This window comes from Spermophilus citellus, assembly GCF_964194105.1.
Source record: "Spermophilus citellus genome assembly, chromosome: 14".
Taxonomy (NCBI): Eukaryota; Metazoa; Chordata; class Mammalia; order Rodentia; family Sciuridae; genus Spermophilus; species Spermophilus citellus.
Genome location: NC_138194.1, coordinates 98653642 through 98677078, shown reverse-complemented (window position 1 = coordinate 98677078; position 23437 = coordinate 98653642). Strand labels below are relative to the sequence as shown.

The window sequence follows — 23437 nt, the reverse complement described above, 5'->3', positions numbered from 1 at the left end:
TGAGCTCAAAAAAACTAAAGCCCCCAAAGGCTAAATGATTTGTGTTAAGAATGTATGAATCTAGATAATGAACATGGTCACCCTGAAGAGAACCATCAGAAACCATGCACTGTGCCTCTCAGAATGACAGCCTCTGTACTAAGTATACTGTCCTCATTTATTAGCGCACTCTGTGGAGGTGTTTTGGATGAGAGTCCACAGGAGGACCCAGCAGACCAGCCGCCACACTGAAGGTCTGCCTGACTGGAGAGAAGTGAGCCTCGGAAGCAGCTGAGTACCCCCAAACAGGCCAGTTCCTGCAGCATGAACTCCATGCCCTGAATGGCTGTGAGCCTGAAAGCCTCCCCTGGCTGACCTCAGTGACCACTGCAGTGACCCTGCTCTTCTGCCTGCTCTCTGCCTTTGCTCCCAGTGCTGCCTCTTGAAGCCCTCTCCTGGATCCTCTGTAACGCACACTCCCTCCAGCGTGTAAGACACGACGCTCGGCTTGAAAGTTACAGACACCAGTGCTTATGACTGGAATGAGATAGAAGAACTTGCAGTTGCCTCAGTCATGATGCCAAGGGAACCATTCGTATTTTTAGTGAATTAAAGTGAAGGAAAGGAATGTAGCTTGTGAACTTATTATTATTCAATAAACTCTGACCATGTGGAAAGGCACACCCAAACATGTCTAGTCTATGTTAAGAGCGTAGCTGGCTCACAATCATGGACAAAGTAAGAGAGGCGATTCAGAGAATTCCAAGAGCACCCGGAGAGAGACAAAGTATGGAAGTAAGTCCCGCTCCTGTGTAAGTGCTGAGGGTAGGAGAGGAGTAGAGAGAAAACAGGAGTTCTCCTTGTAGTCATTACTAGCATGCATGTTTGGGTTGTAAAAAACAGAAAAATTACATTGAAAATGATATCGAAATCACCTTTCAAAATGGGGTGTGCGTGTGCTAAAAAGGGCTTGTGTGAGATTCTAGATGCTGCCGGAAATGTATACTCTGGGCCCCTTTGCCTGTGACCTCAGACACCTGCAGCAACCTAATCACATATATAAGCACAGGGCACCTAGAGTTTCCACATGTACCGAGGTCACGGGACACTTCCATTCCTCTCATGCAGTCTTTCTTGACCTTCTTTGGCATCTTGGCCTCTGCTCCTTCTCACCACACAAGCTCCCACACTTTCTGCCCTCCTGTGAACGACAACTAGAGCTATCCCGAAGATCCCACCTCTGCAGTTTGAGATTTAACTGACTGACAAGGTTCTTCAGAGACGTGAATACAGCTATGAGGAGGGTGCTGGAGGGACACACATGGACTCTGATTGCACATCTGTTTTGCATGCTGACCCTATACAATGCACCAAAAACTGTTCCGCTTTAGACATCTATACATGTGGCTTTCTATATAATTCCACCACTGTTTAACTCTGAAAGTACTCTTAGTGAATGCATTCTGGGCTACACTAATTTTCCAGTTATCTAATTTCCAGTTATCTAATTATCTGTATTTAAGTAATAAATCAATGTCATTTTGGGAAATGGATGCTTCTTGTTCTCAAAGAGAGATGAGTTCCTGTAATTATGTCCAATTTTTCTAAGTTAAAAGTAGACCACAGGCCCCAATTTGTACTTGAATGATTAAAAAAACGCATCCATTGTATATTTTCTTCTTTTGGGGAAAAAAAAAAACTAATCATGCTGAATTACCTCGTTTTCTTACTTTTAGATGACAAGTGCTCACAAGAAGAGGATTTGGTCTTGCAATGGCTAGCCTGCTCTAGTCAAGTGAGTACTGTGGAAGCCAAACATACTCTTAGAACAAGCATCCCATGGTCAGATACACTAATCTACCAATTGGTGTTCTTCTCCATGACCAGCACTCGGGGAGTCTTTTGTGACAGTGACTGATAGAAAATGACGAGTTCAGATGACATTATGAAGGATCACATATCTCTACAACTCACTTTGAGAAAAACCAGTTCACCTCCCAAAGGCCCACTGCCTGCGAATGGCCAGACATCTCAGCTGCGCTAAGGAAGCACTTGCTGTCAGTGGGTGTTAACTATTTGCCAAAAAGAAGAAGAACACATCCTGTCAGCTGTGTCTGTCCTGGGCCTGGGCCTAGGCCTGCACAAGGGTGCTTTCCACTTCAGGAGGGGTGATGTGAAGAGCAGGATCTTCAGCCCCGACATGTACACTTTCTCACAAAGTAGCACTTGTTCCACGAGTTCAAAGAACAGAATTCCTTCCCCACTTTTCTGTTTTAAATAAGCAACTATGAGATTTATTGTTCATCTTTTATTTTGGAAATAATGGCTTTGGACAGATGTTATATCAATGTTTAAAAAGACAGCAAATGGAGTTGTTAAATATAATTATACATGTTCTATAGAAGTAAAATTTTTACTACTATGAATGTAGTTCAAGAACCTCTTTTTTGGCAGTGCTGGAGTTAAAATCTAACTCAGAGCCTGACACAGCTATGCAGAACTAAGCCCCCAGCCTCAAAGACATTATTAAAATTTGCATTTCTGAGTTACAAAGAAATGACAAGCCCTTCTCAGAGACGAGGATGCGCTGAAATTTATTGGTTTTCTATGTGATCCTGGGATCAAACTCAGGGCCTTGCACACGCTATGCGAGACAAAATAAATGTAGCTCACCAACTGAGCTACATTTCAGTCCTTTTTTTTCTTCTTAATTTTACTTCTGAGACAGAGTCTTGCTAAGCTGCTCAAGCTGGCCTTGAACTTGTTTTCCTCCTGCTACAGCCTCCCAAGTAATTGGGATTATGGGCATGTACTACTGGCTGAAATTCTTAAATAGTGAAAATGTTATTTTTATTTTTGCTGATATGTGTAGTGATAATTCTTTGTTGTTGTTGTTTTTTAGTCCTAATCCCATCCCCTTCTTTCTAATAGTTCTCTCATCTATATTTAATTAAGGTAGTTTAAGCAGAGAATCCTGGTGACCCTCATGAGGAAAATGTACTAAGTCTCTGTATAGGCTGCTTACCCTGAGAACATTACTAGTGGGCCAGGAACTGCTCAGAGCTGGTGAGCTGGTTGATGAGGGACTCGAACCAATGCTCTAGAGAACAGGCAAGTGCAGTGACTCGCCACCCAGCTGGACTATGCACAGAAGACACTGGGAGGACAAGAGACTCGCACAGCAGGCACCTGGCCAGCTCTTCAGCAGCCGCGTTAAAGCTCAGAGCTGAGGATGCTCCATCCTTCCTTCCCTCACAAACACCCACTGAAGACCTACATGGTTCAGTGTTCTCTGTGTCCCTTGCAATTCAAGAATTCCTAGCTTAAACAATGTGCTGCACATTGTATTAGCTGCTGTAAATGAAATGGTGATGGTGGGGAGAAGGCTCCACCCTAACAGAGTTTAGAATCTAATTTATGATGAGTCTGGTTCAGTGTAATACTTTCCTAAATTCTTTTTTTATTGATTAAAAAAATGACAGCAGAATGCATTACAATTCTTATTCCACGTATACAGCACAACTTTTCATATCTCTGGTTGTATATAAAGTACGTTGACACCAATTCGTGTCTTCAGACATGTTCTTTGGATAATGATGTGCACCACATTCCACCATCCTTGCTAATCCCCTGCAGCCTTTCTCTCCTTAGCTAGAGTTCACCAATTCCTCCCCTGCTCCTCCTCCCTACCCCACTATGAGTCAGCCTCCTTATATCAGAGAAAACATTCAGCATTTGTTTTTTTGGGATTGACTAACTTCACTTAGCATTATCTTCTCCAGCGCCATCCATTTCCCTGCAAATGCCATGATTTTATTCTCTTTTATTGCCAACCACTTGGTATAGTCACTTCTTTGTGTCATAGGATGCTTTTGTTTTTCTCTTGGTACTGGGGATTGGACCCTGGGGCACTTAACCACTGGGTGCACCCCTATCCCTTTTTATTTTATATTTTGAGACAGGGTCTCATTAAATTGCTGAGGCTGCCCTCAAATTTGTGATCCTCCTGCCTCAGCCTCCTGAGTTGCTGGGATTACAGGTGTGTGCCGCCATGCCTGGCTAGGTTCCTTGGCTTTCCAAATTGGTATCTTTTTGCATACCCACCCTATCCACAGAAAACATAGCAACAAAATAAATACTTTTCTAAGTTTTATTCCTGCCCCTCATCCACCTTCCCAGGTGGCAAAGCTAAGCGTGTTGTGTCAGTACCTCCAGGAGTTCAAACAGTTTAGACCAATGTCTGGAGGTATGCCAGAGACTGAGAAGCCGTCTTAGAGGGGCTGGGAGGAAGAAATCCTAACAAAGTTTGGTCAGGAGAGGAAGATGAAGCCAGCAGGGTACAGGGGACAAACGATGTTGCTGAGGGCAGGCAACTGTGAGTGGGGTGAGGGGTCTGTCTACTCCTGACACAAGTTCCTAAGATACAGTGTTCAGTTCTTGAAGCTTTCACAACTGTGCACGAGGGCTGACAAAACGCTAGACTGAATGGTGAAAACCCTTCTTCTTGGATATTAATCTCAAAAAGCGTTCTCAGGAATACCAGACACTAACCTGAGTGATAATGTTCACCATCAGAACCCCCCGTGGCAGAGGTTCATCCACCAGTGAGGGCTGTGATAGTGTCTGCCTTCTGTGTCCCATAATGCCACCTAAAGCACACATGGAAAAGTGAACACCATGGTTTAAAGTGCGACAAACACTGTCAGTTGTGTGAGCTTGTGAAACTGCCCCTGCTGCATACCAGCCAAATTAAGGTAAGGAGGGGTGATACAGCGGCCTATGTCAAGGGACACCAAGGTGGGGCAGCAAGAATGCTGGCCCTAGGCTGAAATTGCAGTTGCACTGACAATCAGTGCCTAGAAGTGTCAGCTGTGAGTTCAGGACTCAAAACATGAGGATTTCCTTGTTCAGAGCTCTTTGTCTGCTCAGCTCAAGTCCTCTTCTTCAGGGCAACTCCCTGGTAGCAGATGGGAAGGGGAGCACAGCAACTCAGGAGAATATTTTGCAATTCAATTTTTTCAAGGTCTTTCCTATTATTTATCCAAAATAAATAAATAAATGGACAAAAAAAAAAAAAAACCCATCAGGCGTGGTAGTGCAAGCCTGTCATCCTAACTGTTCAGGAGGCTGGGGCAGGAGGATACAAGTTCATGGCCAACCTGAGCAACGCATCGAGACCTGTCTTAAAATAAAATGAAAAAACCTGGGGATGTGGCTCAGTGGTAGAGAATTTGTCTAGTATGCCCAATTCCCTGAGTGCAGTCCCTAATACTGCAAATAAGAAAACAAATATTTAAAAATCTGAGATATTTTAAATCAACAGCAAAACCAAATCTTTTGAGTTTCATTTGCTTTTCCTTTCCTGGACAATAAAACTTTGAATTTATTCATTTAATTTATTTATAAACTGAGTGCAGAGGCTAAGACAGCGAATATGAGACATCCAGGAGTCCTCACTGAGTAGAAGGGTCAGTTAATCCATGTAAAGAAGGCAACGCTACTCCTTCTGCAATACGTGAAGTACGAAGCCACATGTTCAATTAAATCGCCTCACACCAAATTCATGGCAAAATGTGGCCCAGTCTGGCTTCCAGACACTTCTACTACCTGCTACACTTCTATCTGCAACCAGGAAGTTGCCCTGTAGGAAGAAACAGCCAAGCCAAGATGACAACAGGTCTGCCTGAGGGGCTCGGAGAGCAGCAGCCCTCTATCAAAAGCACTTACTGCTTTTGGAAACTCAAAATCTCGGGGAAAATGTGAAATATGATTACTGTCAGATAAGAATATTAGGAAGAACATGTTCAATTGTAGGATATAAAAAGAGAAGAGTTAGGGACCCCATTCTTCTGCAACTGAATAACAAAATGATGAAACTGTGTATTACAGACTTTGTTAAATATAAGTCATTGAGCTCTCAGTATGATGTCTGTTAAGTATAAAGAAATAAAAACTATCCACCCCTACACTACCAGAAGTTCAGTCTAGGTATGAGAGAGACATCATGTAATAACCGTCGTAATGCCTAGTAGGCTAGCTACTACCACTTTTGAATTTCTCTAGCAACAGCTGGCCTAAGTCTAGAAGGAGAAAGAAGAGACTGTCAGAATAGAATCTTTTTTTTTTTTTTTTTTTTTTTAGAGAGAGAGAGAGAGAGAGAGAGAGAAAGAGAGAGAATTTTTTAATATTTATTTTTTTAGTTTCCGGTGGACAAAACATCTTTATTTTTTATTTTTATATGGTGCCGAGAATCGAACCCAGCGCCCCGCACATGCCAGGCGAGCGCGCTACCGCTTGAGCCACATCCCCAGCCCTAGGAGAATTTCTTCCAGGCTGAGCAGGCAGCATGAGCCAGCTCTGGAGGCCTAGGAGGACATAGCATGTTTGGGGAATTATAATACCTTCAGTGTGTGCAAGACAAATTGGTTACAGATAAAGCTCAAGAGGTTGTTGGAGGCCAGGGAATTACCAAAACTTTCTGGAAACCATGTAAAAGGTGCTAAGGACCTAGGAAGAGATCTACAAAGAGTCAAAATGGAGAATCTGCCAGGTCTTGCCTGTTACTATCACGACTTGGTTCTCAGTGACCCCAGTTCTCAGCGTCTCCCTTCAATAACTTCAATTAACAATACCAGCCATCCATCTAGTTCCTGTTTTCCATGTATGTATGAGAAACTAGGATGCTACAATAAGAATCCCAAGGGGTGTATATTCTTTAAGAATTCCTATTAGGCATGGTGGCTCATGTTTGTAATCCCAGCTCCTGGGGAGGCTGAGGCAAGATTGCAAGTTAGAGGCCAGCCCGACAACTCAACAAGACCCTGTCTCAAAATAAAAAATAAAAAGGGTGGGGATGTGGCTCCTTGGTTATGTGAACCTGAGTTTAATCCCTAGTACCAAAAAAGAGTCTTTCCTGTTTCTTTGCTTTTCATAGATATACTTTTTCATGGTTATATTTTTTTTCTCTTATGTTAAGGCTATGAACTACAGTAAAGAATTAACAGATGAATAAGTTAAAAAATGATTTGCATCAATTTTAAAAATAGGGAATTTTTGTTTTCTTCATGGAAAACAACTGAGTCTCTACCTAGCAGACACCTAAGGGAGACCTGAGGGCAGGACCATTGCAGTGTCTTTGGGCAATATTCTTTCTAATGACTGACCTGCTCAGAGGCACATTCACGGTGAAATAGGAAGGCCTTTTACCCTGAACTTAGATCAGGGCTGAGGACCCCTCTGCTGGACACAAGTGCTGCAGCTCCCACACTCAGTTCCTTCCCAGGCTCAGGATGAGGCACAGGCCAGGCTGTGTCTGTGTCTCTAGTACCAGGGGCCTACTCAGCCTCCATGAATGTTTGCTGCACTAAAGCACAGTATTCAAGAACTAAATAAGGTGAGGGTCTCCACTTAGCTATGCCATCCAGAGCTATGTTTAGACCGAGTCATCCTGACCAACAAAGCTGTCATTTAACACTGCCACTCACATACTCTCCGTAGGTCTCTTGTGTCGGGGGTGGTGGTGGAGGTCTGTACCCAGTGGGGGGCACCCCTCTTGCTCTGGGAGTGAGAAGGCCTCTTCCCCGATTCACTGGCCCCCGGGTAGACAGCACTCCTCTGGGAGCTGGAGTGCCACGGGGCACACCAACACCAACTGGCCGGGCGGTGACTCCTCCTCTTCCCCTGCAAATGAGAGGTCAGATTAGCAGCACTTACTATATATTTTCTGAGAGTCTATTCTTCACATATGTTCATGGATGAAACAAATTACTGTTCTATATTTCCATAAAAGGTAAAAAGGAAATCATAGAAAAGAAAGAACCAAAACAAATAAGAAGCAAATATCCACCAAAAGGAAATCCAGCTACTTGGGCAATCCAGCACAACATGGTCACATCAAAGAGATGGAGACACAGACTCTGGTTCATAGAAAGAGCGGGCCACTGTGACTTCTAGGGAGGCCATGACTTCAGTTTGATGTCATGCCAAGACCCAAATGTCACTCTAACACGAGGTAAGCCTCTCCTTGCTTATCTCTGGACAAGGAAACTGAGATTTTCAAACTGCCTGAAAACAGGTAGCAGAGCCAGGGGCCAAGATATATGCCATAGTTACACCAGGGAGAACACAAAACCAACCAGTGGTTTCTCAGGGAGAAACAAGAGGGAGCATCCCTGAGGGTGCAAAATCACCTGGTGCCAACCACCACACAAGCAGGAGAGCACAGGGCAGCACGGCCTGAGGGGAAAGCCTGTGACACTGCCCAGTCGCTGCACTGAGGGCACTCCATCCCATCTGCGTGCTGGAGCAGGGAAGGAGTCAGGAGGCACTGCCAGGCACACAGTGGGCAGAGAAGCCTCCTGATGGCCTATACTGAGGCAGAATTCTGTTCAGTGCTCTTATTTGGAACTCAAGTGAGAAGGTTTCACTAGAGACTTGTGTTACCTTTCACTGTGGGATTTAATTTTCAATTGTTTACACCCTGAATCAGAAAGACATCCTAAAGTGAACGGTGGGCCCACTCGTGAAGACTGAATGCAGTAAAAACATTCCACCACGAAATTCCCAAGCAGCGACATCTGCGTGAACACTCCCACAAGGCCCATGCCCAGGCAATCAGTCATAAACAGAACAAGAACTGCACTAACGAAAGGATATTTAAAATGGCCAACACTTGATCAGAAAGCGTACAGAAAAGTGCTACTGTATTTTCTCATTTACTAAGTGATTATGACATGCCAGGTCTGAGGGACACAATGGCTTTTGCAGATTAACATTTTAATAAGGAATAACCCAAGTGAACAAAATGCTACAAGGTGACTGAGACAGGGTGCTGAGATGGCTACCGCAGCAGACCACCAAAGCCTTCTTTAACAAGGGAACGCAGTGCTGAGAAGGGAGCCAGACCACTGGCCAGCAAGCCTGCCAGGGAGAAGGAAGAGAGAGCAAAGACAAGACATGGGAAGAGTGAGCAGGGCCTGTTTACAGAACAGGAGGAGACCAGCGTGGCCGGAGCAAGGAGAGTAAAAAAGTGGAATGAGACACAGGGAGGGAGAAGAGCGGCCGGATCATTCAAGTACAGACCAGAAAATGTGAATTTTCTCATAGCTGGAACATGAGGACATTTAAAATTGTCCTCATATTTTAAGTGAGGACAAGATATAATCAAATTTAATATTAAATGGTCATTATGACTATAAATAAAAAATAGAGGACTAGTGTAGGTTAGATTAGGAAGGATGGCAAAGGTGATTACAGAAAAATAAAATCGAGGTTTATTTTACATGTAAAATCAAAATGACTTAATGAGGAAGTGGACATGAAGAACTTTATTGAAAATAATATTTTAAAAGTCTCATGCAGGGGTGCAAACCCATAATCCCAGCAACTTGGCAGGCTGAGACAGGAGGATTGCAAGTTCAAGGTCAGCCTCAGCAACTTAGCAAGGCCCTAAGCAACTTGGCAATTCTGTCTCAAAACAAAAAATAAAAACAGCAGGGGATACAGCTCATTGGTAAACTCCAGTACTTCCCCCACCTCCAGCAATGTTAAGTCATAGGAAGACTCGTTTATGAGTATCTCCAGAAGAGTCTTCATACACCTCAGGATTAGAAAGTGCTAGGCTTTGATGGTGTATATTTGTTATTTGTTTGTTTCTCTATTGTCAATGTTTTTGACATTTAGTACCATGAACTCTGTACCCAGCTTTGGCCACAGGAAATACAAAGTATAAACTAAAGACCAATCCATAAATTTTACAGAATGTTACAACACGTACTAACCTTTCCCGAGGAGTCTATGAGATTTTCTACCCTAATTTCAACATCAACTTATTTTATTTTCTTATTCTATAGGATGGACCACATTTTTGCAAGTTACACACGTGATTTCCTCTTCATCATAGTTGGTATTAACATGTGTCATAATGAAAACATAACAACAGTGCCTGAATCAAAGCTCTACAGGAAAAGTGGTGGGAGAATGGAGGGAGGAAAAGTATTTTCCTCCAGGCGAAAAACACAAGGGAAGGATCACACCCAGGGGAGCAGGTTGGATTGTGGAACCAGAGGGCCTCACTTAGAGGCTGTCTCTGTCAATCACAAGCTGTGTGACCTCTGGCAAACAACTGACCTCTCTGGCCTCCCTTTCCTTGTCTGGTGGTGTTAGCAAACCCATGCCACCTCAAAGATCATCAGGAGGCCTAAAGAGTTAACACCTCTGAAATGCTTAGAAAAATGCATAACCCATAGCAGGTGCTCTGCGCTTGTTAAGGTAAGTTCCAGGTCCGGAAGAAAAGGTAAGTAGGATTTAAACACTTGAGAGGAGCAGAGGGAAGAAAAACAATTGCAGACAAAAGAAATCAGGTAAACAGAGACCTGTGAGGGTGCAGCACAAGCTTCCCGAGGCAGAGCTTGGAGCCCAGAGTGGGTTGGAGGCACAGGAAACAGGGCAAAATAATCAACAAAGAGTGACTTGGAGACAGATTTTGAGCAAAAAAATACACAGGGGCTTTAAATGTCCCTTTTAAGAAAATAAACTTTAAAAACAGGGAATTTAAAATGTTTGGAACCAAGGAAGACCAGAATCAAATGGAAAAATGGAAGCACAGAGTGTGTCCTGAGGGTGCCGAGCGCACGAGCCACATGGTTTCAAGCAAATGTGGGGTGTCTTAAGTACATGAACCCCTTTAAGGCCAGCTCTACCCACCAGCACCCCATGAACTGAAAACCAGGGTCTGAGACGTGAAAGTGAAACGAGTCTCATCAGGAATTTTAGCAGCTTTAAACACAAGCAAGGTAAGGCCACCATCAAGGAAATGGTTTCCCACGTGGGCAGGTGAAAGGCGTTTCCCCAGGCTTGCATTCCAAAATGATAAAAGCTCTTGTGGTGTCAGCTCTTGATATTTTCAACGTGACAGAAAGTGACAACTAACTTAGGACCTGACTTCAGGCACAGAGGTTGACTGAGACTGACACACTCTACGGCAACTCTGGTGAGGATACCACTCTGCACTTGCATTTTGAAAAAGGAATGGACAAAAACAACCTAAGTGAGACAAGTAACACTAGTTGATTTTACTGTATATGTATATAAACACAGAGAGATATAAATATTGAAACAGATTATTTTTTAATTTTAATTTTTTTGTACTTGAGCTTGAACTCAGGGACAGTTTACTGCTGCTGAGCTACATCTTCAACCCTTTTTGCTCCTTTATTTTGAGAGAGTCTCTCACCAAGTTGCTGAGGATCTCATAAGTTGCCCAATCGCACCTCAAACTTGAGATCCTCCTGCCTCAGTCTCCCAAATTGCTGGGTAACAGCTGTGCACCACTGTGCCTGGCCACAGAACACTTTTAACATTTTTACTACTTACTTAAACAAGCTACACATCATGAAAATGAGAGCTTCTATAGAGACCCTTAGATATAGAAACATCTACCCAACTACATACAGTCACATCACTTAATGACAGATGCATTCTGAGGAATTCATGTGTAGAGGGTTGTGTCAGTGTCTACACACTGAAGAGTGCACTCACACGAACCTAGATGGTAGGACCTACAACAAGCCTCCGTGTAGAACTGGCAATGCAATAAGGTTGTTTAGATCAGCACTGCCACAGACAGATGAGCAGTGAGTCACGTTATCCTGTTACCATGGCTACTACATTGATAGCTCCAGGCTTTTTCCAGCTGCATTACGGTCTAATGGGATCACCATTGTAAATGTGGTCAGTCCCGGACTGAGTTGTTCTATGCGAAGAGACTATCTCTGTACCTACCTACCTACCTGCCTACCTTCCTATGTCAAAAAAAGAAAAGAATGCTGGCATTGTGTAAGTGTCAAGTCTGGAAGGCTGTCTCTCTTTGTATGCTTCTACATGTATTTTCTGTTCTCTTTTGAGAAGATTTGAATACGATGAATGATGTGAGTCTGACTACCTCGCAGGGATGCAGAGACAATTGCTTGGCAGGGCGTTATGGGTGTGCCACTCCAAAAGGGAAAGCTCCTAGCCCATGAGCACAAACCACATGCTCCACACCTGGAAAAACAAGCAAAGACAGTGGCAGAGGGAAGGTACAAGTCTTCAGAGGTTGAGAATGTTTAAATATATTATTTGACACGTTACGGATTTTGGGAAAACGTGCAAGCTTCCATCATAACAAAGTTGAGACTAAGGAGTCAAACCTGTATGCTAAATAATATCAGGCAATTAACCACTATGTGATCCCAATCCTGGTGACCTGCACAGGTTACCTGAATCAGAAAAAGGGCCCTTGCAGCTGAAGAAGGATATTGAGATGGAGGTCTCCCTGCATTATCCTGCCTGGGACTACCCTATATAACCACATGAATCCTATGAAATCAGCAGAGGGAGGTCAGGAAAGAGAAGGCAGTGTGAAGAAGTGGGAGGGATCATTGTGATGTGGCCACAGATCCAGGCATGCTGGGGTCACCAGAAACTGAAGGAGCAAGAAAAGAACTTGCCCTCAGAGCCGCTAGAGGGAACACAGCCCTGCCAACACCCTGCCTTTGAACAAATGATAACTGGTTTTCGTCATGTGGCTTCCATAGCTACAAGAGAATACATTTTTCTATTTTTTATTTTCAGTCACCAAATTTGTGGTAATTTGTCATAGCAGCTAGCAGTAAACTAATATATTAAATAAGTAATTTCTTATGATTTTAGGTAAATTTAATGTTGGAAGAAATAGAAATTAAAGAGGCAGTTAGGGTTTGCCGAAAACCTACGTGTACCATTCCATGAAATCATCAATTAAACCTCTTTTTGACACAGAAACCCCACAGGCTCCAGGCCTATTGCTGACTTGATATCATAGCAGCACACACCTGCTCTGACATTGCTACAGCTGGCAACTCTCAACAGAGGAAGGAACTTCTTGTTCTCCCAGAGGAACTTGGAGATTTATAAGAACAATATATTTAATAGTTTTATCCAAACTTCTACCTGAAAAAAATCTATATAGTCACATGATTAAAAGAAAACTCTATTTCTTTATTCCACTGATTTCTTTCAGAACAAAAATGGGAAAACTAAAAATAATTTCCAAATGAAATTGAGAAAGTCATATCAAATTTTTGATTCTCTTTAAAACATTTCCTCTTAGAAGTAATCATAGCCGGGTATAGTGGCATATACCTGTAATCCTAGCATCTTGGGAGTGAGGCTACAAGATTAGAAATTCAAGGCCACCCTCAGCAACCTAGTGGGGCCTTAAGCAACTTAACAAGACCCTGTCTCAAAATTTAAAAATAAAAAACAATTTTAAAAAGGAGTAGGGAGGCTGGGGATGTGATTGAGTGGCTAAGTGACCCTGGGTTCAATCCCTGGTACCAAAACAAACAAACAAACAAATGTAATCACAAAACAAAGACAGAAATAACAAACAAGCAATCAATCAATACATGTGTGTCTGGTCCAGCCCAAGGATTTCGCACATGCTATAGCACTTGTAAAGAGCAAACTGACAACAGACCTTAGGACACCCACTGGATGCTGGACATGTCTGAGCACTGGAGGTGTGTCCAAGAACTAGGCTCCGGAAGGGGGAGGATCAGGGCAAGGCACAAGGAGCCATGGCTCCAATCTGCATATCGATGGTATTACTTACACATCAAAAAACTGTCATTTTAAAGAATGAACCTTAGAGTGAGTAATAAGGTGATAACAGTTAAGCCTAGGAATATCTCCCTCCAAGGTGAATTCCCTACTTGTGACTTTCAAAGTCTGAACAGTGGCTTCCTACAGATATACTGATAGAGGGGCTTCTGGCTACTAAGATAAAACACCTTGAAACTGTTGCCATGGCTCGCAAACCTTAAGGAAAAGTAAGCCAATTAATAAACACCTACCTGGTAATCGCTGGGGCTGGCACACCTCTTGTCCGTAGGGTGGGTTTCCCCCTAACCACTGGGACATCTGCATTTTCTGAACCACCATTCAAATATGTTAATTCCTGGAGCTGGGCTTGTCTGATTTCATCATTGTAGTCCTACACAGGAAAGAGAAGACAGCATAATCTGTCTCATGTTAAAAATTCTAAAGTGCTTAGTGCAAATAGTGAAAAATATCAATAAAAAAGATTGGGAAAGTAGTTGAATTCACAAAACAAGATATGAATTTCTTAAAATTAAAACATATTAATGAATTTCTCTAAGAAGGGAAAAGAGAAAAACACAGTACTTTTCCCCAAGCTAAAATTCCTGCAATCAACCGTCTTTCCTTTCCCTAGGCATGGTTTCCAGGTGAAACGCCCAGGATAAGGTGAAAGCACCAAAAGCACTGTCTGGCGGCTCTGCTCCTTACAGCTCAACTCCGCTAGTGGTCAGTGAGCATCTGAGGCGCCTCAGGGACAGGAAAAGAAAGAGGAGTCAGCCACTGTCCTACAGCCAAGGAACTCACTCCAGCAAAGGAGAAAGACACACCCAACATGGCAGCTTCTCTGGTGCACATTCCTTTGTACATTTCTCCGGGATACTGCAGAAGCTGCGAGAGTCGGCATTTTAAAAATGTGATACATAGTCTTATTCCTGAAAACCTGCACTTTGACTTCACCTTACGTGACTATCAAATGCTCAATGGGAGTCAGCCTTGATCCCTCCCTCTTCCTGACCGCCCTCACTCCACAAAATAGCCAACAGTAACATGTACAAATACCTCAAATTGTCTCTCGTGTTTTACAATAAAGGAAGTTCAGGGCCAAAAGTTGAAAAAGAAAACTCACTGAAGGCAGCTGTTGCTAGAAGAGTGGGCTCTCTACAAGAGGTGTTATCTCAGATGAGTGAGGACTAAGCCAGAAGGGCCACAGCGGAGGACAAAATGATTAAAGGCTCAAGCAACATTAAATACAGGAAATCAAGAGTGTTGTGAGTACTATTTGGATGAAATATGAAAACACTAAAGGGAAAGGGAGAGCAGACACAAAATGATATGAAGCTTTAAGTCGATTTAGAGGCAACTTGGAACGTTCAGAAGGGTACTGAGAAGTCCTTAATGATTTTAAGGAGGTAAGTTGCATATTTAGGTTTGTAAACTGTAAAGGTTAATCTAGTATTAGTGAGTACAAATAACATAGGTTTGAAAACACAGTGGATAAAACACTGTGCCCACAGATGAAGCATGTGCTTAAGTACAAATGGAATAGTTCCAAAGACAGACTCTAAGCCAGGACATCTCATAGGCCTCAATAATTTTCAAAGGTCTAAAATCATTCAAAGTATATTTTCTGCTGATATGGAATAAATTAGAATCCACCAAAGAAAGGAATTTGGGGAATTTACAAATATGAAGAAATTAAAGAACGTAATTTTAAAAAAGATCCAACAGTATGTTGGCTTCAAGAGATTCATCTCACAGGAAAAGACATCCACAGACTGAAAGTGAAAGAGTGGGAAAAAAATCTACCACTAACAACAAGCAGGGATTTCCATCCTCGTAAAGAACTTAATTAAAAGTAACTTAATAATCATTAGATCAAACTAGAAATGAAAAGAAAAATTAGAAAATATTCTGAGACAAATAGTAATGAAAACAGAGTATATTAAGACATATAAGGGTATCTAAAGAAGTACTACGAAGGAAATTTATAGCTTTAAATGATTATGTTAAAAATACAAGATTTCAAATCAATAACCTAAGCTTTCACCTTTACTAAATATGAAATAAAAACAAACACAAAATAAGAAAAAATAATAAAAATTAGAGCAGAATAAACAAAAAATGAGAGTAAAATAAAAAAAACTCAAAAGTTGACTTGTTTATAAGATTAATAAATAAAATGATAAACTTTTAGCTATATTAACCAACAATAAAAGACGACTCAGGTTTCTGAAATGAGAAATGAAAATGGGGTATCACCTGAACATCAGGAGTGACAAGGGGAAGCCAGACATGGTGGAAGACACCTGTAATCCCAGCAACTGGGGAGGCTGAGGCAGGAGGATCAAAGTTCAAGGACACCTCAGCAATTCAGAGAGATTCAGCAATAAACAAAAACTACAAACGTTTATCAATATAGATGATAAAGTTATCAAAAAATACAAAGCCAAATCCAGTAAAAAAAATTATATAAAAGAACCAAAATAATTTATCCCAGAAGTGCAAAGTTCACTGAACATTTGAAAATCAGTTAATATAAGTTCACAAAAATAAGGACAAAACCACATCATCTCAACAGATAGAGAAGACAACTGTAAGAAAAGTCCATCACTCTTTAATATTAAAAACACTCAAATACAAAAACCCACAGTTAAAATCATACTTAAAAAGCAAAGGATGAAAAATTTCATCATAAGGTCAGGAATAAGACCAAGAGGACTTCTCTTACCATTTTACTTGAGGTTCTGGCCAGAACAATTATACAACAAAAACAAACAGCATTCAGACTGGAAAGGAGAAACTAAAAAATACTCTGTTCAGAAATGGCTTAAATCTGTATACAGAAAATACTAAGGAATAACACACACACACACACAATTAACAGAGCTAGCTAATCAATGAGTTTTAGCAAGGCTACAGAATACAAGATCAATATATGAAAATAACTTCCATGTCTTTAGATCAGCAACGAATAATCCAAAAAATAGAAATTAGAAAAACAATTCCATTTACAATAACATCAAAACAATAACACACTTGGGAGTAAACGAATAAAAGATGTGTACATTGAAAACTATAAAACACTATTAAAACAAACTTCAAAGATATAAATAAATGGAATGATATCCGATGCTCCTAGATAGACTCGGAGTTGTTGCAATGACCATTTTTTCTAAACTGATCTTTTCAATCAAGGAAATAATACCAGCTGACTACTTACAAAAATGAAAAAGTTGAGTAAAATTAGGAGAACAGAAATAGCAAGAACAATCTTTAAAATAAAAAGCAAAATTGTATAAATGTATGTTTTCCTATTGCAAGACTTAACTACAATGCTATAAGCAATAAAAACTGTGTGGTGGTGGTACAGACATAAGTATCAATGGAATGGAAATGCAAGTTCATACATAAGTTGCAGTGAACTAATTTTCAAGTAGTCTCTTTTACAAATGGTGTTGTAGCAACTAGATATCCAAATCAAAAATAAATAAATAAATAAAGTGGGACAGGACCCTTCCTTCAACATCATATGTAAAAATTAGACCAAAATGGGTCAGATACCTAAAGGTGAGGGCTAAAATTATAGAATTGTTAGGTGCAAACACAAGAAGTAAGTTTTCTCAGTAGACAGCAAAAGTTTGTTAAGAAACTGAATGACAAGGAGATAATATAAAGTCACAGGAAGTGAGTATAGCATTCACATTCCCTCACTCGTCCATGTGTGTAGAATTTACTAATGATAAAGCCACTAGTAACATCAGAAGTTGTAGTTCTGGGGAAAGGTGAAGTCTGGTTCCATTTCAGTGGAATAGAGAGTAAGTACAAATCACAGCACAGAGAAGAAGTTCCTCCTAAGTAGCATGGCTATAAAAAGAAGAGAAAGGTTCAGAGCTTGCAGGGAGGAAGGGAGAATTTCAAGACAGAAGAAATATAAGGATATTTGTGCATGAACAGAAGGTTCAGAGGAGAGAGTTTCCTGAATTATTTATAATTTTGAATCAAAAATCTGAAAGATATTTAGTAAAATTATAACAAAAACACACTGTCTCTTCATTACTATTCAAAAGTTCAATGCAAAAAAATGTGAAACTTGTAGAAGGCATTATGAAATAAGAAAACTAATATGAACATCAATCAAAAGGGAGGTTGAAATCTAATACTTGCAAAAACAAATGACAGCTAATTCAAGTTATTTTGATTAGCATAAAGAGTTTAGGATTAGGGGCTCTATAATTTACTGTAAATAGAAACTCTTCCCCGGCCTCAGAAATCCTCTGAATCTTTTGATTGTAATTTCAACTTCTCTATCAGAAGCCCATTAATATGTTCCTAATGATACTAAAATAGCTAAAGATTAATAAATTATTTGCAAATCACATAAATAAAATGTAGATATTTGAGCTAGGTATTTGTGCAGTTAAAAACTGTTGAGAAATTTGATACTTGGTCACATGCAGCTAAACACAGATAGGAAAAAAGAATATGGCTGACGCCCTGTCCCAAAACACAGTAAAAAATTTAACAGTAAAAACGAAGCACTGCTTTAAGTAAGGGTGAGGTCACTATAATGGTGTCATTGTTATTACGATTTTCTTGGTCTTAGAAATAATGCTTTTAAATTAATAGAGAAACCAAATCATGCATGATGGCTAACAGGCTAATTTCCCCAATGAAAAACAAAACCATCAACATTTTCATCAACTGTAAAGAGCAAAGGTACCACAATTCTAATCATACACACTCACACACACACACACACACACACACATATGTAGGATTTTCCTCCTCAGTGAATTTAGAATCTATTTAACTGTATGTTAATGTGGAGACTGGAAAAAAAGTTTTTAAATTAAATCATTAAAAGTAACTTATTGAAATTCAGTGGGTACTCTGTTTAAGCCTTTACATTTCAGATACATTTTCTAAAATATGACAGTATTTAAGGTTAATGTAGGGATCACTGTTTACATTATAATCCATAAGAGACAATGGGAACATTTATAATTTGGAGGTGTAGCTAAATAATGAAATGTGCATTATGATATTATATAAATATTAAAAAGAATTAAAACTGCTTATGTTCATAAGGACAAAAGTTGAATACTGCATAAGTCTAAAATGTACAGGTAAAGACTGGACATGGGACTCCGGAAAAATGGGAGCTCAGCACAGCCTCCCTGCAAACACCAATAACAGTCCCAGAGTGGTGGCATATCCCGTAATCCCACTGGCTCAGGGGTCCTAGGCAGAAGAATAGCAAATTCAAAGCCAGCCTCAGCAACTTAGTGAGGCCCTAAGCAACTCAGTGAGACCCTGCCTCTAAATAAAACATTAAAAAAAAAAAAAGTGGCTGGAGATGTGGTTCAGTGCTTAAGTGCCCATGGGTTCAACGCCCAGGAGTAAAACAACAAAAAAGGAATAAGAAAAACTGACAGAATTGTGGGGAAAAAAACAGAGTCTGGAGCCTCATGGAAGGTATACAACAAACTGAAAAGAAAGAAATTTACTCATGAAAAACAGCTAACATGAAGGTAACAAGAGGAAGAGTCTATGGCATTCCTGCCTGGGCATTCATCCCTAGTAGATCACTGGCTGACCACTAAGCAATATAGACACTCCTGACAGAATAGGCTTAAAAATACGTGCAGAAAGAAAAAGGATTACAAGAGACAGACGACACAGAATTAGTTCAACTAAAAAAAAAAAAAAAATTGGGGGGGGTACTGGGGATTTAATCCAGTAGTTCTTTACCACTGAGCTACATTGCCAACCCTTTTGGTTGATTCTGAGGCGGGGTCCTACTCTCTAAGTTACTAAGGGTCTTACTTGTGGCTGAAGCTGGCCTTGAACTTGTGATTCTCCTTTCCCAGTCTCCTAAATAACTGGGATTACAGGCACGGACCACCACACCTTGGTCCAACTAAATTATTAAAGAAATGGAACACAAAATAGAAGCAATAACAAGCTCTGGGAAGTAAATAAATCTGAATTCAAATTTGCCACAATATGTTGTGTAAAGTCCAGTTTTCTAAATAAATAAATAAGAGACATGAAACATGTGGCTCACTCTGTGGGACCACTAATAAGAAACCATCTTGGAGAGGGCCAGATAGTGGATGTACAAATGAAGAGAAGAAAGCCAAGTGCAGTCAGTGGCAGACTCACAGAGGAGCTCAAGGCAGATGTGAGACAGTTACACTGGTGAACCTGAAGACTGTCTAGAACACAGAGAAAACAGGGGGAAGAGAAGCCAGCCTGAGACCTAGGAGACAGCAGCAGCTGTGCCAACTGCCACGTCACAGGAAGCCCAGGTGGACAGGAGGGAGAGACTGAAAACTTTAAAGAAATAATGGCTAAAAGATTCCCTCATTTAAAGAAAGTCATGAATCAATAGATCCAAAAACCTAGCCTAAAAGTAGAATAAATGTATATATCAAAATCCAGTTACTGAAAACCAAGACCACAAAATCTTGACAGCGGCAAGAGATAACAAGAGATCATGTGCAGAAACACAATTAAATGGTTAGTGACTCTCTCATCCAAAATAACAGAGCCAGAAGGCCACAAAGGGGCACATTCCAAGTGCTGGGGAAACTTTCAACTAGAATTACACAACCTGCTGTTGGCAAAATAGGTGGAATAAAACTGTTCTCAGAAAAACAAAACAAAAATTTTTGCTAGCAGATCTAGTTCATAAGAAACGCAAAAAGAAGCCCTTCAGGTTCAAAAGAAATAGTACTATTTAAAAACCAGAAATTGCAAATGTTTGGGTTAATGTAAGAATATTAAAAAAAACATAAATAAAAGAAAAACTATTCTAAACCATGTCTTCTTCATGATTATAGATGCAAAAGTCCTTAACAAACTATTGGTCAACTATATCCAGCAACAAATAAGGAGAATTATACACCATGACCAAGTGAAATGCAAGTTTGGATTTACATATAAAAGTCAACAATGTAATATATAATTAGTGATATAAATGAAGGAGGGAAAAACTTGTGACCATCTCAATGGGAGGAGAAAGCATTTGGCAAAATTCAACACCCCTGTTTACACCATTTATTCATGACTAAAAACTCAAGAACTAGGAATATAAAAGAATTTCTTTAACATGATAAAGAGTAGCAATAAAAATCTGGCAGTTAATGCTGAAAGGCTGAATGCTGTCCTTTTGATTTCAGCAATATTATCTCATAGAAGGTTCTAGTCAGTGAAAAGACGGAAAGGTTCCAGTTCAGGGGATGAAAAGGGAAGGGAAGGGAACTACTAAAGGCACACATCCTGTATATGCCTTTAGAGGAGAAGCAAAACCATCTTCATTATCAGATGACAGGATTCTGTATGTCAAGAAATCCTAATAATTGTGTTAATTAGGATTGCATTTAATCATGCTCATGTTTGTATTATAAAACAATGCACTTGATCTAATAAACATGTTCAGCAAGGTCATAAGATGGAAGATCAAAATGTAAAAATCAACTGCATTTCAGGGCTGTGGCTCATCAGTAGAGCACTCACCTAGTATGTTAGAGAAGCTGGGTTTGATCCTCAGCATCACATAAAAATAAGTAAAAATAAAATAAAGGTATTGTGTCCAACTACAACTAAAAAATAAAATTAAAAAATTATTTTAAAAATCAACTGCATTTTAACATAAGTGACCATTTGAAAATCAAATCTAGGAACAATTCTACTGCCAGGCATGGTGGCATATGCCTGTAATCCCATCCACTTGGCAGACTATAAGGCACAGTAGGATCACAAGTTCAAGGTCAGCCTTAGCAACTTATCAAAGACCTAAGCAACTAAATAAGACTCTGTCTGAAACTAAAAAATAAAAAAGAGCTGATGATTTGGCTCAGTGGTTAAGTGACCCTGGGTTCAATCCCTGGTACCACCCCCCCAAAAAAAAAAAGGAGGAGGAGAACAATTCTACTCAAGGAAGCATCAAAAAACACATAACATTTAGAAATCAATTTTACAAAATAAATGCAAGACTGGTACCCTGAAAATCAAAACATTGCTCAGATATTAAATAATACATTTATTATGGTTCAGATTCGGAATGTTATCAAAAGGTTCATGTGTTGAAGGTATGGTCCCCAACTAGCAGTGCTTAGAGTTGGGCTCTTGGGACATGATTAGGTCCCCAAGGCTCTGAACAGGAGATTGATCCACTGAGGGTTTCTAAGCTGATGGCATTACTGGGAGGTGGCTGGAACTGCAATTGGACCTACCAGGAGGAGGTAGGTCGCAGGAGCATGCCCTGGGAGAATATTTCCCTCCCTGGCCGCTTTCTCTTCCTGGACACTGAGAGGTGAGCAGCTGGCCTCTGCTCCACACCTTCATAATGATATTCTGCCTTGCCTCAGGCACAAAGCACTGGAGGCAGCCAAGAAAGGACTGCAATCCTGAGCCAAAACAAGTCTTTCCTCCTCTGAGTTGTTTTCTCAGATACTTGTCCCAACAAGGAAAAGCTGATTAACACAATCTTTAAAAAAATATGGAGAAAAGTTTCATATTCATGAATCTGAAGAATTAAAGATAACTTGATCTACAGTTTGAATACAGCCTCTATTAAAGTCACACTACGCCTTTTTATGGAAATTGACAAACTGATCCTAAATTATATATGGAAATACAAAGGAGCCAGAATATCCAAAACAAATTTGATACAGAAGAAAAAAGATGGAGAACATATACAAACTGGATTCCAGATTTACTAAAAGTATAAAGTAAACTATAACGTAAGCTACTGTAGAGCTGGGAATGGTGGTGCACTCCTGTAACCCCAGTGACTCGGGAGGATGAGGCAGGAAGACCATAAATTTGAGGTCAGCCTGGGCACCTCAGCAAGACCCTGTCTCAAAATAAAATACGAAAGAATGGACTAGGAACGTAGCTCAGCAGTAGAGCACCTCTAGGTTAAATCCCCAGGCCTGAAAAAGAAAGAGTAGGCTGCTGTAGTAAGGATGGGAGGGTAAGTCAAAGGAACAGAAGTGAGTATCCAGAAATAAACCCTTACTTTATTTTTAGTTTATTTTCAATAATGGTACCAAGGCCATGCAGTGAGGGAAAAGGTAGTCTTTACACTGTCTGGTGCTAGGACAATTGGATATCTATATGGAAAAACACAAATTTAGATCACAACCTCCCACAATACACACAAAAAAAGTAACTCAAAAGAGACTATAGTTTCAAAGGAAACAACACTATAAACACTATAAAACATTTAGAAGAAGCCTGCAGAAAACCTTTGCGATCTTGAGTTAGACAAAGACTTATTTTGGCCAGCCCAGATTCACGGTAGGGAAATCAGACCCCATGTCTTGGTGGAAGACTGCAAAGGTCATAGGATGGAAGGTTTATTGTAGACAGCTCTGCCACCTCTTTCCCAGCAAGGTAACAGTCTTTCCATAGTTGTGTTTTACAGTCATTTATATGAACACATGATTCATGCCTCTCTCTCATCACACTATAAACTCTATCATGGCAGAGATCAGATCATGTCTTTATCAGTTCACATGTGTCTACCACAGAGTAAGCACTGTTCATAAACTAAATGAAGAAATAAGCTGTCATATTTGCTTGTGGGAACTAGGCAGAATAATCATTTTCAGGTTCCAGGTTGTTAAATAATGGAACTTCATATCATGGCCTTCTGAAAACAATCAGGACTTAAAACAGTCTTCCTCTATAAATGCAATCCTTTTCCTCACAAATGACATCATCACAATTCATACGCCTCAGTGCATAAGTCAATCTACCAGCTCAGGATCATTGAGGACCCGGTCCAACCCAGTAAGCTGTTCAGCAGATGTGTCAAGCTTTTCCA

General features: G+C 40.4%; 1 protein-coding gene across 1 annotated transcript in view; it reads right to left on the bottom strand.

Moving 5' to 3' along the window:
• The window catches only part of KHDRBS3 (KH RNA binding domain containing, signal transduction associated 3), a 168842-nt gene that overhangs the window by 57843 nt on the left and 87562 nt on the right, over window positions 1–23437 (bottom strand). Inside the window, exons 5-6 of the mRNA XM_081266259.1 lie at window positions 13854–13993; window positions 7464–7659 (exon numbers count right to left, since the gene is read on the bottom strand). Coding sequence (XP_081122385.1) covers window positions 7464–7659; window positions 13854–13993 — 336 coding nt within the window. The remainder of the gene's footprint in view (window positions 1–7463; window positions 7660–13853; window positions 13994–23437) is intronic.